This window comes from Suricata suricatta, chromosome 3 (assembly GCF_006229205.1).
Source record: "Suricata suricatta isolate VVHF042 chromosome 3, meerkat_22Aug2017_6uvM2_HiC, whole genome shotgun sequence".
Classification (NCBI taxonomy): Eukaryota; Metazoa; Chordata; class Mammalia; order Carnivora; family Herpestidae; genus Suricata; species Suricata suricatta.
The window spans coordinates 60,121,193-60,140,059 of NC_043702.1; the positions used below are offsets into that span (position 1 = coordinate 60,121,193).

Consider the following 18,867-nt stretch of genomic DNA (forward strand, 5'->3'; position numbering starts at 1 on the left):
ATTGTATCATGTATCTTGAATGTATCATAGATAAGCTGCTATATAACGATTGCCACTTCAGATAGCTGTGAAATTAGGTGATTAACTAGTTGTTACTTAACCTTCTAATTTCTGTATAAGTCTAATTACATGAAATAGAAGTTGGGGTTCTGATTTTTTACTTTGCTTATCCATTTGGAGTGTCATTGTAACTACTGTAGTGTAAATGATGGAAAATAATTGCATATGTTAAAAAAATAAATAAACAAAAAAACTTAAAAAAATAAATAAAATAAGGTATAACATAAGGTATAACTTATTATGAAATTGGAAAAGCAGTTACATTTTATTTAAGCAGTTACATTTTATATTCTCTTAATACACTGTTGTAGACTAAGCTAAATTTCTGAAAATAATTTCATTACATATAGGATAATTTGGGCCAATGTGGGAATATCTTCCTAGGAGAGATCGCTCTCTCTTTTCTATCTCCCACTTTTGAACTGTGAAGAAAGAAATGAATTATAAACCAGAAGTAAAAAGCTAGTTAAGTATGCAATCTTGGCTAAGTTATGCTACTCTAGGCGTCAGTGTCCTTGTCTACAAAATGAGGAATTTAAATTAGATAATGTCCGCAAACCTATACAGTTCTAAATCTTTTATTTTCAAAAAGTTTAAATTTTAAATCTTACCTCATCTGAAGAATCTAGTTGTCCCAAAGTTCCTGTTGCACCTGCAAAACCTTTGGAAAGGAAAAAAAGTTTCCTTCATAGCTGTTACGCACTGCCTTACTTTAAAATTATTTTGAGACAGAAACAAAAAGCTAAGTTTTGTTACGTTGAGACTACTCATTCCAACACTTATTTTGGCACAGTTCAACATTTGTCTTTAATAAATTTGGGCCTAATATAGGTTTATACTCCAAAGAAAATCTCTAGTGAAAATCCAGATTGAATCATCATAAATAATGTTTCAGAAGGATATCTTTTTTTTATACCATGGTTTAATAAAATTTAAGATACTAAAGTTTTAGGCTACTCTTAAATAGCAATAGCTACCTTTTTCATGAGTTAGAAACAGAACCTTAACCAAATAATAATAAACATTAACATTAGCTAAATAAATAACAAATACATAAGTATAAACCAAATAGTAAATAAACTTAACCAAATTCCATTTAAGAAAAGGCATTCTCTTCTTTGGCTAATCTATTCTTTCTTGCTTCTACATTTTTACCACTTTCCTTACAAAGAATGACATATCATTTAAATTTCTCCAATAATAAGTCAAGTGTGAGGGTCTTTTTCTTTTAATAAAGTTACCACTGTTCAAGTGAAACAGACAAACCTTGAACTGCCAGCGTGCTAGTGCCTGCTGATGGCTCCTGTATGCCATACACAAGCTTATCCTCAGGGTACGTAAGTCCAGAGCTCTTCAAAGCTATAAGGTACTTTTCATGACTTTTCTTCGCACAAGCATTTTCTCCAAGACCTAATATTTAAAATCAGAAAAAAAAAATCCATTCAAAACACAAGTAAAGCGATCTCAGTAACTAATATATATATATATATATTAGTTATTTATATATATATAAAATAGCTAGATATTCTAATGGCAGGAGAACCCAAGAATAAACAATATAAAATAGCTTCAGGCAAAACTGCACAGCATGTTTATAACAAATAATAAAATTTACTAGGTAAGTGAACGTGTAAAATATGCCAGAGATTATAAATAAGGCACAAGAGGTACAAAGAATAACAAGGGTATAATTCCTGTCTTCAAGGAACCTGAAAACTCATGGCAGAGAAAGGCACATAATATGATAAATGACAACTGCACAGCAGATTCACCATTTGGTTTGACAATCTGTGCTCTCACAACACTGTGCAGCTAGACTTAACCTGAAGCAAAGTACTTTGAAAAGGTTTCCTGGATAAAATAATACCTGAGTGGAATTTTCAAGCATTACAACTGAGATTACTCTTAATTCCTATTTTATCAAACTTTTTCCATCACATTTTCTATCATAAGAATTAAAAGTATAATTTCTATAGAAGTATCAGTTAAAACTAATTTATTCCAATATTGAAAAGCTTAAGTTCTAGAATTACATAATCCTAGAACTTTCACTTTAGCATTGCAGCTTATTAATTATTGCCAATTTTTGTTTTGTTTTTTAATATATTTTTGGAGGAGGATGTAATAACAGAAAAACATTTATTTTGGGAGTTCTTTAAAATAAAAAATTATTCGCTGTCTGAAAGCCAAAATCCCATGGCATTTGATACCTCTTTGGCAAATTATATACCTTAAATTAAGGTCTCAACCTCTCTGATTATAAAAATACATAAATGAGCTTCTTTAACATTTGTTTAATTTTTCTCTATTTTCTCTCCTTGCTAGCCTGAATAACTGCAATAGAACAGTTTTGGGGTTTGAGGGGTTTGCTTAAAGATTTATTTATTTTTGATAGTGCACACAAGTAGGGAAGTAGCAGAGAAAGACAGGGACAGAAGATCCGAACCAGGCTCTGAACCAGCAAGCTCAATGTGGGGCTTGAACCCAGGTGTCCCAGAACAGTTTGGTTTTGTTTTTAAATTGTTTTTAATGTTTATTTATTTCGGGGAGAGGCAGAGACAAAGCATGAGTAGGGGAGGGGAGGTTTATCGTCTTGTATTGCCTTTTGTACTATGCCTAGTAATAGCTGCCTCACATTTTTTCCAGTTTTATATTGTCTATGACAGAAAGACTAGCCCAGCTTGAATATAATTCCATCCCATTACCACCCCAATTTCCCTCACCCTCTAGCGAAATGACTTTCTCTCAACCATTAGGTTTTACTTTAAATATCACTTCCTCAGTGAAGCATTCCCCACTTTCCCCATGAGTGAAATCAAGTCTCCTTTTATATTGTATTAATATAATTGTATTGATGCTATCTCACTCACTAGTCCTTAAGCTTTATAAGGGCAGAGATACGATTAGCTGGTTTACTACTTATATTCCCTACCCCAAGCTCTAGTACTTACTCCAAAACCAAGTAGATAGTAGGTGCTTAATAAGTATTTGTTGAAAAAGTAAATAGATAAGGTGATCTCTGAATAATACATGGTTTATAATACACATGAAAATTTCATACTCTAAAGAAAAGAGAAACTAATTTTCAAAACATGCTTTCATGAGCCAGCAAAAATAACACTTTAAAATATTTGTTTTACTGGGGCATCTGGGTGGCGCAGTTGGTTGAGTGTTCGACTTAGGCTTGGCTCATGATCTTGCGGTGCGTTCAAGTGCCACATCAAGCTCTGTGCTGGCAACTCAGAGCCCGGGGCCTGCTTTGGATTCTGTCTTCCTTTCTCTATGCCCCTTCCCCACTCAGGCTCTGTTCTATCTCTCAAAAATGAATAAATGTTTAAACAAATTTAAAATATTTGTTGTACTATCTTATATGACAGTATATATCATGTACAAACATATTCAGCATTTTCAAGATTTCAACTTAAACCCCACATTATTATAAAATCCTATTCAATATGACCCAAAAGTACAGAATACCAAAAATGAAGACACAGAAGTAGCTTTGTTACTGTTTAGAGAAGGGGAGGTAGAGTACAATTATGAGTATGTCACACCAAAACTCAGAGGAGACCTGGGTTCTAGTGCTAACTCCAAATTAATAACCTACAGCCTTAGCATTCTACGGCAGAAAAATCCACATTTTACAGTTAAGTTAGAAAATACATATTTTTGTATGATTATAGTAACATAAGTAAATTCTAACTTTCTTCTATTCTAACATTTTACTTACCAGAAGTCAGATCTTTGTAGTTTTGTTGGTTTGTCAAAACCTGAGTAAGAACAGACCGCATTGCTCCTCCCATTTTAGTTAGGTCTTCTAAAAAGGAAATCTGAGGTTCCAAAAGCTGAAGAACTTTATTGAGGTCTTTTTCTGATGGTACATCTGCTGCTGAAAATATATATAATTAACTTCTTTTAAGATATTTTGCTAAGAATAACAATATTTTATTCTTTTCAAATTATAGCAACTTGGGTAAGAGTATTTTATAATCAAAAAATTAATATAAAAACTCAGTTTAGAAGAGTGTTATCCACACAGGGCCCAGCCTAGGATAGACTTGCTAAGGAATTCAATTCTCTAAGAAAAGGTAAATGGGGAAAAGAGATGACTTCATGAGATATTAAGCACTTAACTGGATTAAAATATACTTTCAAACATATAAATGTAATCATAACATCATTTCAAAATTAAGTGTTTAAGAAAAAGATCACTCCCCCCAAAAAAAAGAAGAAATCAAATAATATTAATAGTGTCAGAATATTAGAACAAAATTATGTCAGCTCTAAATTTAAACCTGTATACAAATAACCCATCCTCTATCATATTCTAAAAATACAAACTCATGTTAGCTGGAGGTCAAAACAACCAAAATGAAAAATAACCGTTTTCATAAACATGAATGTTTTTACTAAAAGAGTTTTAAAATACCAGACAAGATATGCCTAGTAGAGCTGGAGAAAGAGAGAAGAAACTTGTACAGCAACTGAAAAATATTTAGGAGAGGGGAAAAAGAGAGTGATTTTTCAGAGAAACTGAGGTCTTAAAGGAAGAAATAAATAATGAGATTTAGACCTCAGACATAATTGGCTAATAGGATGCATAATAAGGGAGCTAACAGGGGGTCTGTGTGCCCAGGAAAGGGGACATCAATTTCATTCAACATTTATTCCGTTTGTACTACATGATAGGTATTGAGAAGCAAAACTAAGTAAAACCTAGTTTCTACCCCCAAGGAACTTATAACCCAGTTCAAAGATGACCAGTGAATGAAATTTTAGAGAACTCTTGAATCCTGGCACCCAAACCAAAAATTTTTACTTTCTCAGTGGATAACTAATACTGTATGTTATTCATCTTCATATCCTCCCCAATGACTTATTTAGTAACACAGCAGATATTTAATTAACATTTGTTCAGGTTTGCAGAGGCTCTAGATGAGCTCTGAAATGGGTCTGAGGATTGTAGAGTGAAATGAGAAATGAAACTCAAGGCATCTGTCAAACAACAAGATCTCCTGAGCTTCTATTACCTTGGATTAGATGATTTCAAGTCCTTTTTGTTAAATTTTAAACAGTGATCTCTACAAAAAGCAATGTAGAAATTTTTCTGGCACAGAAAAAAGAAATGAATGCTGAACACAAGTCGTAATATAAAGGAAGGAAGTCTTCACGAACCTAAGTTCATAAAGCTTACCTGAAGACAAAAAAGTGCTTCCATTCATATTTGCAAAACAAATAATTATCAAATTGAATATCAAATAAATAGCAAATAATTATCAAAGCTATGTACCTATGTCATCTACCTTTTATAACTGCTAAAGGTCACTAAAGGAAAAAATAAATATAATGTACTTTTGTATGAATTGCTCTTTGATCTAATGATCAGGTTTAAAGCTCTCATAATAAATGATTCCTATTACTTTTCTAAACTAAGACATTTATAATACAAAACGTAAATTCCCCAAAACTCTGTTAACTAATATATGAGGAAAAAGCTCAAAAGCCAAGTTCAATAACCAGCTGGCCTCCAGGTCTTTCATTCCAAAGAGAGAGTAGTTTGGGGCTAAGTCAAAATAATATTTCTTCCCATATTTCAAGAAATATACTCTAGGAGCAGTGGAAGTAGTTAACAAAGGATTGTAAATTCTGTTTAAAATGTAGAAACTCAGTAGTATAAGTGTTTGCTCACAGTAAGAATAACATGGTACTTTTAGAAATGATGAAGATGCTATATATTTCTTCACACTCCAGTGATGGGGGATGGACAGAAGATTAAAACATGTGCCATAGTTTCAAACTGGATTTCAGATTATTTATAGTAAATATATAATTTAAAACCTCTAAAAGTAATTCAAGATGTAGTCCCCTAAATGATAAAAATACAAGTAACATCAGCAATGTAAAAGATCATAAAAAGTTACCACACTAATTGATAATCTATAATTTACGAGGTCAGACTGACAACTTCAACAGATAATATCCAAATCCAAACCAATTGCCAAAGTATATTAATCAAGATTGTGACTAAGTATTAAAAGACAAGAAGAATATCTGTAATTTGCATGTTTCTTTTTTCTTTTCAATACTATCATGATGCTTACACCCATACATTCTACCTGTAAGATGGGAGTGAGCAATTTGATTCCCTCATAATTGTTATATATGGAGATGAATAAAAATATATAGACATCTACAAAAAAAGAGAAAGAGATTTGGTAAAATAGTTTATCTTCTAAAAATCTAAGTTAAAGTCACACATTTCCAGGACTTCTTAATTCTGTCATAGCATAATATAACTGTAAAGTCACTTTAACCCCATAAAATGGTTATTTCCTCATCTGCAAAAGGCCAAGTAAGTTTGATTCAACATATCTATGACCCCAGGAAGAGAAAGTCCCAAACTCTACTTACTATAAGTTATAAGGTTATTAATGCTGTATAATAAAGTTTGTTTTTATTTAGTATCTTTAATTCCTAGTCATCTGATAAAACAGGTTAAGCGGGAAAAAAATGATATCCATAAAAATTCACCTCATTATTAATGCTAAATTCTGTTAATCGGGAACTTAAAAAGAGTACTAACAAAGAGTAGATTACACATACCTGGTTCATTATAGCCTTCTCTTAAGTACTGAATAAGACAAAAAATAAATCTTGGAAGAACAAATTCAGACATCATCAGTAAGTCTTTGGGGACACAGGGAATATTTGAACTTGATTTAATTTGATGCCTTTTGCAAAACCTGTAAAATGAAAAAGAAAAAAAATTAGCAGTGATATCTAATCTGCCAGGAACATATTACTTCTATATATAATATCCATAGACAAAATGCAAGCCAATAGGAAAGCCAATTTATTACTCCTCTATGATTCCTATTAAGGTATTAAGGTACAATGATAAAAGACTTTAAGTGAGTAAAAAATGTGGCTGAGGGGGATTTCCTCCTAATAAAAGATTATACTAGCTAAGTGTCAACTAGAATATAAAAAGAAAATCTCATTCAGGATTTAATATTTTTAACTGCAATTTACTACTTTTACATACTACTTTGTTACTTCCATTCTTTATAAACCATTAAGTAGAAATTGATCATTCCCTAAGAATTTGCACTTTCTATTCCTTAATTATTTCTAATTTATTGTATTAATGAATGTGTAAGTGACAGAAATACTTAAAGTTTATTTGAAACATTTATATAGCACACTTAAGTACATACATTCCTTCTAATCTTGTTTATACTTATTTTAAAGTATGATTGATATACTTGAACAAAAATGAAGCAAACTATTCTGTATTCACAATCCAAATGATCACAAATAAGGTTATTTTGTGACAATACAGAATAACCACACTAAACATACAAAATATTTAGAAACAAACTTAAGAAGAGTGCAGAAACTATCTCAGCTGAAAAGCATAAAAGATCTGAATAGAGAAAACTACATTCTCAAATGGAAAAAACAATATTTTTTAATTTTTAAAAAATACTTAGTTTTGAGAGAGAGCACATGCACCCACAAGCGGGGGAGGAGCGAAGAGGGAGGGGGACAGAAGATCTGAAGGAGCCTCTGTGCTGACAGCAGAGAGCCCAGTGTGGGGTTCAAACTCAGGAACCGTGAGATCATGACCTGAGCCAAAGTTGGATGTTTACCACTTAACCCAGGTACCCCTAATTTTAGTATATTTTTTAATCAGTACCACCAAGCTTAATACCACTATAGTTAAATCACAATGGGATTAATCACTAATTGTGAAGTTTAAATGGAAGAGCAAATGTGTGGGGAAAAAATCTGTAAAACTTGGGAGAAAAATGATGATAGTGATTTAAATCTTAAAACATAATACAGAGCTATTAAAATTTAAAATCTGTGGTAATAAAATATCATCAAAGGACCACAAAAGAGTCTAGAAACAGACCATGTAAATCTGTGAATTTAATATAATAAATATGACATCTGAATTCAATGTGGTAGGGAGAAGACTTTAAACAAATTCCTTTAGGATAATTGATTCTTTATATATACAGGAAGTAAGTGTTATTATCTTACACCATATACAAAATATATTCCATATACATCTAAAGTGAAAAAAGTTACAAGTAAAAAAAAAAACTATTCCACCTACATTACCTCAAAGTACAGAAAGCATAACTCAGTTTAACCAAAAGCCCTAATTGTAAGATAAAAATTAACTATGTAAATCAATAACTCCTATACAGAAGAAAATTATAAATTGAAAAAAATTATAAAAGGCAAAACAGATTAAAGATTAATATCTTTGATTATGAACTCTTAAAAAAGAAAAAGAAAACAATACAAAAAGCAGCCAAGTTCAAGAACAATTCACACACAAAAAATTGCTGAATGGCCTAAACACATGAAAAGATGCTCAAGTTCTCTAATAACCAAAGCAATGAATTATGCTAAAATAAGAAAATAACTGTTTTGTGATATCTACTGAAATAACTGACCCATGCAATGGACCCCTAAAAAAGAAAAGCTTAAGGGGAAATTTTCCTCTTAGAGGCTAGATGATAACAGCCTTATCAATCTTAGTATAACAAAAAGTTAAAAAAAAAGAAAGAAAGAAAGAAAGAGGAAAAGGAAAGGAAAGGAAAAGAAAAAAAAGAAAAGAAAAAAAAGAAAAGAAAAGAAAAGAAAAGAAATCAAACACTGTGATGCTTATGAAGCACACACCACCATTTAGGAAGAATTCTTACCAAACAAGCTGAACTTGACACTAAGTCTCTAGAGCTCATTTTCATTTATAAGAAGTATAGGGGTTAAAGGAAAAAGTTAAAAACACCCCAAAAAAGGCAAACAGACAAATCATGTATGTTGACCATTATATAGGGCAATGGACTTAATTTATGCAACCTGTTAGTGGCAAGAGGAGAAGGAAGGTCGAACTCTAGGTTAAAGAAGTTTGAGAGGCCCAATAAATGTAATGCGTGAACCAATTCTAACAAATCAACTTTACAAAGGTATTTTTTAAACAATCAAGAAATCTAATTATGAACTGGGTAAAACAACAATTCATTAGTTGATTAGATAATTTTATTAGGTATGATAACAGCATTGTGGTTATGTAAGAAAATAGTCATGGATACTTGATGATACTAAGGAAATTCTTTTGTGTAGGTAGGACAGTAGCATCATTGCAGTTATCATGGAAAAAGGAAGTCTTATGTTTGAGATATATCTATACAAATACATATAAAATGCTAAATATATGGGACTTGCTTCAAAATAATATGGTGCAATAGGTGAAAGTATGCCAAAAGATGAACTATGAGTTAATTGTTGAAACTAGGAGATGGATACATGAGGTTTCATTATGTTATGCTCATTAAATAGAATGTGGGCCAATATCAAAGCCAGTAAGCATTCCCTTCACATTTTTAAGGCACCAAGTCAAAAGAATGTAGTTTTAATTGGTCTTTAAATTAAAAATATCACTGAAGGAGCTTTTTCCTAATAAAAGATCATAGTAGTTGGGTTCATTATGTGCACTGCCTTTTTATATGTTTGAAATTTTCTGTACTAAAAAGCTAAAATATGTTTAAAAAAAAGAATTATTTTCATTTTTTAAATATAAATACTGGGGAAACCTGGGTGACTCGGTTGAGAATCAGACTTTGGCTCAGGTCATGGTCTTGTTTGCAAGTTCGAGCCCCACGCTGGGCTCTCTGCTGTTGGTGCTGAGCTGCTTTGGATCCTCTGTTGGGCTCCCTCTGTCCCCCTCTCACTTTGCCCCTCCCCCACTGGCATTTTCTCTCTCTCTCTCTCTCTCTCTCTCTCTCTCTCTCTCTCTGTCCCTCTCTCCGTCCCTCCCTCTCCCACTCTCAAAACCAAATAAACATTAAAAAAAAGATAAATACTGAAGTATGTCAGGTGACATTACAATATAACTCATTATCATATACATGATAATGTATAGGTACATTATATGTAGATAGATCCAGTATTTGATGGAGTTTTAGCAAAATTTATTAAAACTTTAGGTGTTCAAAAGCAAATGAGCAGAAAAAATTTTGGTGAGTCTTGTTGCTGTTGCCACCTTTGCCTGCATCTCTGCAGCATGGCTTTCATAACCTGGCAATTCATGTACTCTGTGTCCTCCTCATCCACTGCCTCAGCCTCGGTGAAGAAAATCATCAAGTATATTTGGTTGTTAGCAGCAGGATGACGGGCACTGGCATCACCCAGGTTGCTGCAGCAACTGGCCACAATAGTGTTGGTGGACCAGACAGAGGACATACTGGCAAAATCTAGAAATGAGGAAAGCCTTAGGAAAGTGGCTGAGAAGAAGTCTGCAGAAAACCCAAAGGCAGGTGATGAATTTGTGAAGACCCTGAGCAGCATATCAACCAGCATGGACACAGCATCCATAGTCCACAGCATGGACTTGGTGGTGGAGGCTATTCTGGAGAATCTAAAGATGAAGAATGACTTCTTCACGAGGTTGAACAAGTTTGCCTCTGAACACACAATCTTTGCCAGCAACACTTCCTCTCTGCAGACTACAAACAGCCAATTCCACCACAAGACAGGACTGATTCACTGGATTCCATTTCTTCAACGCAGTGCCCTTGATGAAACTTGTGGAGGTCATTAAAACACCACTGACCAGGAGCGCCTGGGTGGCTCAGTCAGTTGAGTGTCCGACTTTGGCTCAGGTCAGATCTCACGTTTGTGGGTTCGAGCCCCGTGTCGGGCTCTGTGCTGACAGCTAGCTCAGAGCCTGGAGCCTGCTTCAGATTCTGTGTCTCCCTCTCTCTCTGCCCCTGCCCACTCACTCTCTGTCTCTGTCTCAAAAATAAATAAAACATTAAAAAAAAATTAAGAAAAAAAACAAAACACCACTGACCAGCCAGAATACATCTGAATCTCTGACAGACTTCAGCAAAGTCCTGGGAAAGAATCCCATTTCTTGTAAGGACACATCTGAGTTTATTGTGAACTGTCTCCTAGTCTCCTAGCCATATCTCATGGAAGCAGGCAGGCTGTAAGAACAAGGTAATGCATCCAAAGGAAGCCATCAACCCTGCCATGAAGCTAGGGCCTGATTACTCAATGGGCCCATTTGAGCTTGATTACATAGGGATGGATACTACAAAGTTCATTATGGACAGGTGGCATGAAACGGAAACCCCCATTTCAGTCCAGCCTGTCCTTGAATAAGTTGGTAGCAGAGAATAGCTTGGCAAGAAGACTCAAGAAGGACTTTGCAAATACAAGCGGGGCACAGCTTCTCTGACTCTGGGAAGAAACCCTGTAAGCATGTACCAGCAGCTCCCCAAGTACCCACGGGAATGTTCTTTGGCCAGGCATTACCTCATACAGCACAATCTGTTTGATGTGCTTTTATTTTTTAGAGACAGAGCAAGAGAGAACACATGTGCACATGGAGAGGAAGAACAGAGAGACAGAGAGAGACAGAGACAGAGACAGAGAATTCTAAGCAGGCTCTGCACTGTCATTGCAGAGCTTGACACAAGGCTCAATCTCACAACCAAGGATCATGACCTGAGCTGAAATCAAGAGTCAGAGGTCCAACCAACTGAACTGCCCATTCACCCCTGATATGCATTTTTATTGTAATCTATCTGAAGTAATTATTTACACTAGTTATAATAAGAGCAGATTCCTCCATTGAGAACTAATTCCCCTGTATATGCTGTTGATTTCTGTGTATTTTCTAAAAAGCTTTATAACTCTTGGTGCCTTGGAGCAAACATTTTTTTTGAACCTCATCATTTTCTTTTTACTTAATGTTTATTTATTTATTTTGAGAAAGAGAGTGTGAGAGTGGGGAGGAGAAGACAGAGAGGAGAGAGGGAATCCCAAGCAAGGTCTGAGCTGTCAGCATGCAGAGCTCAACACGGGGCTCAATCTCATAAAACATGGGATCATGACCTGTGCTAAAATCAAAAGTTGCATGCTTAACTGGCTGAGCCACCCAGGTACCCCAAACCTTATCATTTTCATGAAAAACTGCCTGGATTCATTCACTTGTAAAGGGAACAGCCCTTCCTCTACGTGCGTGCTATGTTCATCACTGCAGGAGAGTAATGAGCCACTGGACCCATACGTGGTGTGTCTGTGAATGCTACAGTGAGCAGCGCTTGGATCCTGCTTTTAGGAGAACAGGTGTTACTTGGAGCTTCAAGCCTTACCCTACATTTTGCGCACAATATAAGATGTCATATCTTTATTCAACTCCTGCTACTAGATTGGTGGGAATATCTCCATGGTTTGCAGAAATGTTTCACTCACATCAAAATACTGAGTGATTATCGTCTTTTTTTAATGAGAAATCATTGCTGCAAACTGCCTGTAAATGGGTTCTAATAAATCCAATCTCTTAATCTGTAAAAATTTGAATTGAAACATGAGTATAATTTTTTTTAAAAAGCAAATCAGCAAAGGACAATGGAAAAAAGAGAGAAAGAGAAACAGACAAACCAAGAAACAGACTCTTAACTGTAAAGAACAAATTGATGGTTACCAGAGTGAGGTAGCTGGGGAGATGGGTGAAATAGGTAATGGAGATTAAGTACATTTGTTGTGATGAGCACCATGTATTGTATGGAAGTGATGAATCACTGTATTGTACACCTGAAACTAATATAACATCATATGTTAACTACTCTGGAATTAAAATTAAAACTTAATTTTTAAAACTTTAAGTGTTCATACCTCACCCTAGCATTTCTATTTCTAGGGATTTATTATATAGAAATACTCCTAAATTTCCAAGACAGTATCTACAAAGATGTATGCAATGCAAAAAAAAAAAAAATCTAGAAACAACTCATGTGTTCAGTAATAAAGGTTAACCAAATTATAGCATATCCATAAAATACTTTATGTTTGTTAAAAAGAATGAGGTAGATCAATAAGTCCTGAAGTAGAATCATATCTAAGATAAAGTGTGAACTATGTAATAGTATACAGATGGTAATATCTTTATAATTAAAATTTTGGAGGAAGAATAGGAAAGAAAATGTTAATATGTATAAGAAAAAATATTTATACTAAATACATGTATACCAAATTGGTGGAAATTAACCAGGAATACAATATATTACACACTTTACTTACCACATTAATTCTATCTATGTTTGAACTTTGGATAACATACATATGCCTAACTTTGTAATCAAAAGGAAAAAATTTAAACTAAAAGTAAACAATAAGTTATGCCAATTCATTTGGTTTTAGTTCTATAGTTTGAAGTTTTAATTCTTAATCTTACTGGATTCATAGACTCCTTTGAGAATCTAATGAAAGTTATAACTCTTTCTTAAGAAATATATATACATGGGACGTGTCTGTCAATGAAGCATGTGACTTTAGCTCAGGACATGATCTCACTGCTCATGAGTTCAAGCCCTGCACTGGGCTCTGTGCTAACAGTCTGAAGCCTGTAGCCTGCTTCAGATTCTGTCTCTGTCTCCTGCTCTGTCTCTCTCTCTCTCTCTCTCAAATACAAAAACATTTAAAAAAAAATTTAAGACCGTATTTTTTAAAAAAGGCGGAGGGGAGAAAAATACACACACACACACACACACACACACACACACACAACACATTCAGAGTGTTCACACACTGCTGAAGCCTATCTAGCCTTAATGTTAGGGCAACAGATTACACTGCAGAGATACAGATTTCCTTAGTCCTCACAGCAGATGGGCAGGGTATGAGCAGCCTACTCGTTGCTTCCTAGGCCCATCCAAGTATCATTTCCATGTCTAGCACACCATGAAGAAGTAGGAAGTACTGTATCTTAAGATCCAATCCTTTATAATGGGAAATATAGTTGTCAAGATGGCCAAGTGGTCTAAAGCACTAGATTCATGCACCTGCTTCATAAAGGTAAATATGAATTTAAGAACATCTTTCAGCTGTGACACACAAACTCTAATAAGCAAAATCAAGGAAACATTTCTATTTTTAAAAGCTTTAATATTAAAAGAAAACAAAATAAAAACCAATCAGGCCTGTGTGACAGGTTACAGAACCAGTGGTGATTGAAGATTATTTAATTACACACCTACAAGGATAAATATGAAGAACAAACAACAGATGAAGAAAGCAAGAAGAGAAGAATGGGAACATACACTAAATGATGCAATGAAAAGCTTGACAGTTAAAAGCAGGAAAAGAGAAAGGATGAGATGAACTAGGGCATGGAAAGCTCTCTTCAACACTTCCCATGTAGAAAAGAAATGAATTTAAAAGTGCTACTGGGCAGACAGTGAAGAACAATTTGAAGAGTGTCAAGTGGCATCGAAGACTGAAATTTCAACCTTGAACTAACTACGCCCAGGGAACAAGAGTGGTCTAAGCAACCTAGGGACTGGGATTACAGGAGTGTATCAAATGGCTACTGACTGAAAAAATTAATAGCCAGAAGACTTAGGGAACAAGCTTGTGAGCTAGTTTAAATAATGTAGGACCAAATAATATGGGTATTACATAAGATCGACAAAATTGGTTTTCATATTTCAAACTGATCTTAGTGTGGGAACTAGAGCATCTTATATATTACCTAGCAAGTGTTCAATGAAGACTTGAGGAAACAAAGAATGAATCTAATAAGATTATTAGATTTCAAGGACAAGATGATTTCAAGGACATCCAGTTAAAGATAACCAGACTTCTTGTGAACAAGTACAATGGACTATACACCCATTTAATAGTACAAGCTTTTCAACTATGTTTTAAAGAACAACTGTATGCCTGACACTGACACTTAGATCCCCTGCTCTCATGCAGCTTTCTACTGGGGGAGTGGGTAGAAGAGGACAGAGAAAGAGACAAACATATAAATATGAATAATAAGTTCCATAAAAATAATTTGACAGCATGATTTACAGAGTGTGTCTACCAGGCTCCTTTAAAATGGGTGTGAACCCAATCAGGGAAGGCCAGCTACCACTCTCCACATTTCTAAGGGTGAGGCCTGTAGATGGATACTTTAAATAGGACCCTGTTACCTAATGTTAAAGTTAACCCGATAGTCGCCAAACAAGACCCTAGGCTCGTTCTATAATTGGTTGATTTTAAAGGTACTCTAAATGTTGTAATTGGATCCCGCCAAAAGTAACAAATACTCTAGACAATGAGAATGGTTAAACCTGCTGTCAATAATATTATATAATAATGATTGGATCACTGTACCTATGTCACAATTTCTTGTAACTCCCCCTCCCCAAACCCCATAAAAACCCTGCTCAGCCCTTGTTCGGGGCTCTCAGCGTGAATCCACTGCACCTGTAAAGTCTGTGAGCCCGAGCTTAGGCTCAGCCAGCCTAAGCCCATAATAAAACCACCCTTTGCTATTGCAAAATAATAATAATAAATAAATAAATAAATAAATAAATAAATAAATAAATAAATAAAATGGGTGTGAAATGGAAGGCCTTTCTGAAGAGGTGATATTTAGGATACAGGCCAAATGACATGAAGCAGCTAGGCCAGGCACACAAAGCTCTGTTGGTATACTGTTAAAAGGTCTGACAAATGCCAAGTGTGTATAAACAGGTATTAATGGTTTCTCCCCAAGAGAACAGTAAGAGGCCTTTCTAGACAACTAGTATGGCTCCAAAGAAAAAATGAGGCAGAAAGTAATGTGTTCACAATATCAGCTCACAGATCACAGATACTTTCTTCAAAGACTCCAGTAGTTTTGAATGATTAAGAAGATCAACTATTCCTTAGTGGAGCAGGATGTTATGGCCATAATAGAAAGACTGAATAGAACTACAGAAACAGTTAATCAAATGACCTCTCCAAATTTTATTTTACCTCAACTTTTTAAAATTTTTCATTGAAGTATAACTGACAGAAAATTGCCAAAAAAATAACTGTGCAGCACAATGAAGTATCACAAACAACACACCTACGTAACCGCCAACTAGATCTCGAAATGAAACATTCCCAGCATTCCAGAAACTCTCCTTGTGACTCGATTGATATTGAGTTTAAATGACTAAAAGCAGAATTCTGGGACTCTGAGAGGAGAAGGGAGGAGATAGGATGGGAAGGGAATGGATAGGACCAGAAAGGAGAGAAGAGAAGAGAGAAGGATTCTTGGTGGTCCATTTGCAAATTATTATGACTTAGTGGCGGGGATAGGAGGGTAAGAAGAGGCTATTTCAAATACCTCAAGCACATATTTCAAAAACTAGAAAAGCAACTAAGATAAGCTCCCCTAAAAATCAGTCTGTGACATATACATCCCATTCCCAATCTAGCACAAATTACACACATATACACTATTTTGCATATAATTCAAGGGAATTCACAGAGATACCTGGAGAGACATGCATCCCAGATTAAAAGCCCTTGAAATAATCTGTTCTCTTCATTTTACAGATGGCAAAAACTCAGAAACACTAAATGACACGCCTAACTAGTAAAATTGTTTTTTTAAAAAAATTCCTAAAGATCACAAAAGACATACCATAAAAATATATGGTCTTCACTAAATTGACCTATATCTGACCTCAGTAAAAAAACTAAGGAAAAAACAAGGTCGTTCTGAAATTCCTATGGAAAAAGAAAGAATGGCTAAGAAAATTCTGAACAATAAGAGTAATAACAGTACTTTACCAGATATTAAAACTTACTTTAAAGTTAAAATCATCAAAATTGTGGTAGACAGCTTTTAAAGTGTTTACATTTTAGAAGACAGTGATAGACATGAAGGATAAATGTAATTAAATAAAATACAAAGTAAAGAAAGGCAGAGTTAGGTCGGAAATTCAGTTCCAAATTCACCTACATGTATTCTTACGCCACTTCTGTAGATAGACAGCTCTACATCTCTAATTTGTATGACTTAAATGTTAATTCATCTTATGTCTAAAATTGTTAGAAACAAAGGAAACAAATTCCATCTATATAGGTTTACTATTATTTGGTGAGGCCTTAAGTACTACAAAAGCAAAAGCAAAATATTTATGAAAACTCCAAGTTCCAAACTCAGTCACAGTGTGCATATAGGGCCAGAATACATATAAGTGAAATTAGAGACGTACATGTATTGATGTATTAAAATAGTAAATAAATTATACTGAATGCTCGAGGGCAGAAAGAAAACAATGTAGTAATGGTACACAAAAAGGTGTATCAATGCACAAATTAATTACTGTTGAGTCCAAATACAAAATCAAATCCATGTGGAATTTAATTTATGACATGGCAGATTTCAAATCTATGAGGAAAACATGGTTTATTCATGGAAATGATATTGAGATGAACTGAGTAACTCGCGAAAATTCAGAAGAGGAATAATCTCCTCACACTTTATACCATAATAATAGATAAATAAGACCCATATCAAACTTTTACAGATGAAAAATATCAGAAATGAAAAATACACCACATGGGATAACAGTAGATTAGCTACTAGGAAAAAAAAGATCAGTGATTTAAACCAACCTAATAACAAGAAACAGGGGCATCTGGGGGGCTTAGTCAGTTGAGCATCTGATTCTTAGGCTCAGGTCATGATCCCAGGATCATAGGATTGAGCCCTGTGCTATGCTCCATGCTGGACATGGAGCCTGCCGAAGATTCTCTCCCTCTCTCTCTCACTGCCCCTTTCCGCCACTCATGAATTGCATGCATGCTCACTCGTTCTCTCGCTTTCTCTCAAATAAATAAACACACAAATAAAATAAAATTATTTTTAAAAATAAGAAACTATCCAACTAAAGCACAGAGACTGTGAAAATAAACAGAACTTATATGAAGTATGACAATAATAAGCAATCTTGCATTACACTGGAAACTCAAAAAGGGGAGGAGGGGAGGAAAAACAAGTATGTGAAGAATGGCTGAAGTTTCTCCAAATTTTCGAAAAGCATAAAATCACACATCCAAAAACTCATCAAACCCCAATGAGAATAAACTTTTCTTAAAGCCATATGAAGGCACTTCATAATCAAATTGCTGAAAACCATTGATAAGAAAATCTTCAAAACAACCAGAAGAAAATGACCCCTATGAATAGAGCAACAAAGATACAAATGACAACGGACTTTTCAACAGGAACTGTACAATCAAAACACAATACAGAAACATATTTAAAGTGCTAGAAGAAAAAGGCAAACCTTTGACTCTAGAATTCTTATCTCAAAGAAAACACCCTTCAAAACTAAATATAAATGAAAACTTTCCAGGCAAAATCTGACAAAACTCATTCCTACCATACCTGCACTGTAAGAAATATTAAGGGAAATTTTTCAAGCAGTGTTATGATAAGCCTACATGGTAGGAAACTGATCCTCCTGTCAATAGCTATGTCAGTGACCCACCTTTGAAAGTGGATCTTCCAGTCCCTGGAAGACTGTAACCCCAACCAAGGTTTTTACTACAATTCCATGAGACATTATGCCAAAACAACCCATATAAACCATTTCCAAAATCCCTGGTCCATAAAACTATGAGATAACAAATGTTTATTGTTTTAACACAGTGATAGATAACTACTAAAAACACTATCAACAAACTAGACCTACCCAACAATAGAACACTGCAAGTTCCAACAGCTAGAAGCCCATTCCATTGTTCACAAAATACATCCCAATAAATTCCTTTTTTTCATTTTTAATAAGTATTCAGATATTATTAACTCATAGAGTAGTCAAACAGACAGACCTTTTCAAATGATCCACACTGTACATGTTTACCAACATACACATCAATATACCCTCTCTCCATCCTCTTCTTCCTACTAAACTGTGACCCTTGAAAATACATACATTCTGGGCGCCTGGGTGGCTCAGTCGG

General features: G+C 34.5%; 1 protein-coding gene and 1 pseudogene across 6 annotated transcripts in view; one reads left to right on the plus strand and one right to left on the minus strand.

Annotated features, from left to right (window-relative positions):
• UBR3 (ubiquitin protein ligase E3 component n-recognin 3) overlaps positions 1-18,867 on the minus strand; it is a 225,109-nt gene that overhangs the window by 177,511 nt on the left and 28,731 nt on the right. For 4 of the 6 annotated variants that reach the window (XM_029934408.1, XM_029934407.1, XM_029934406.1 and 1 more), the window contains exons 2-5: positions 6,664-6,803; positions 3,791-3,949; positions 1,327-1,470; positions 672-721 (exon numbers count right to left, since the gene is read on the minus strand). In XM_029934408.1, coding sequence (XP_029790268.1) covers positions 672-721; positions 1,327-1,470; positions 3,791-3,949; positions 6,664-6,803 — 493 coding nt within the window. The remainder of the gene's footprint in view (positions 1-671; positions 722-1,326; positions 1,471-3,790; positions 3,950-6,663; positions 6,804-18,867) is intronic. The other 2 variants (XM_029934409.1, XM_029934405.1) reach the window with 1 other exon arrangement.
• Positions 10,142-16,470, plus strand: LOC115288658 (annotated as a pseudogene).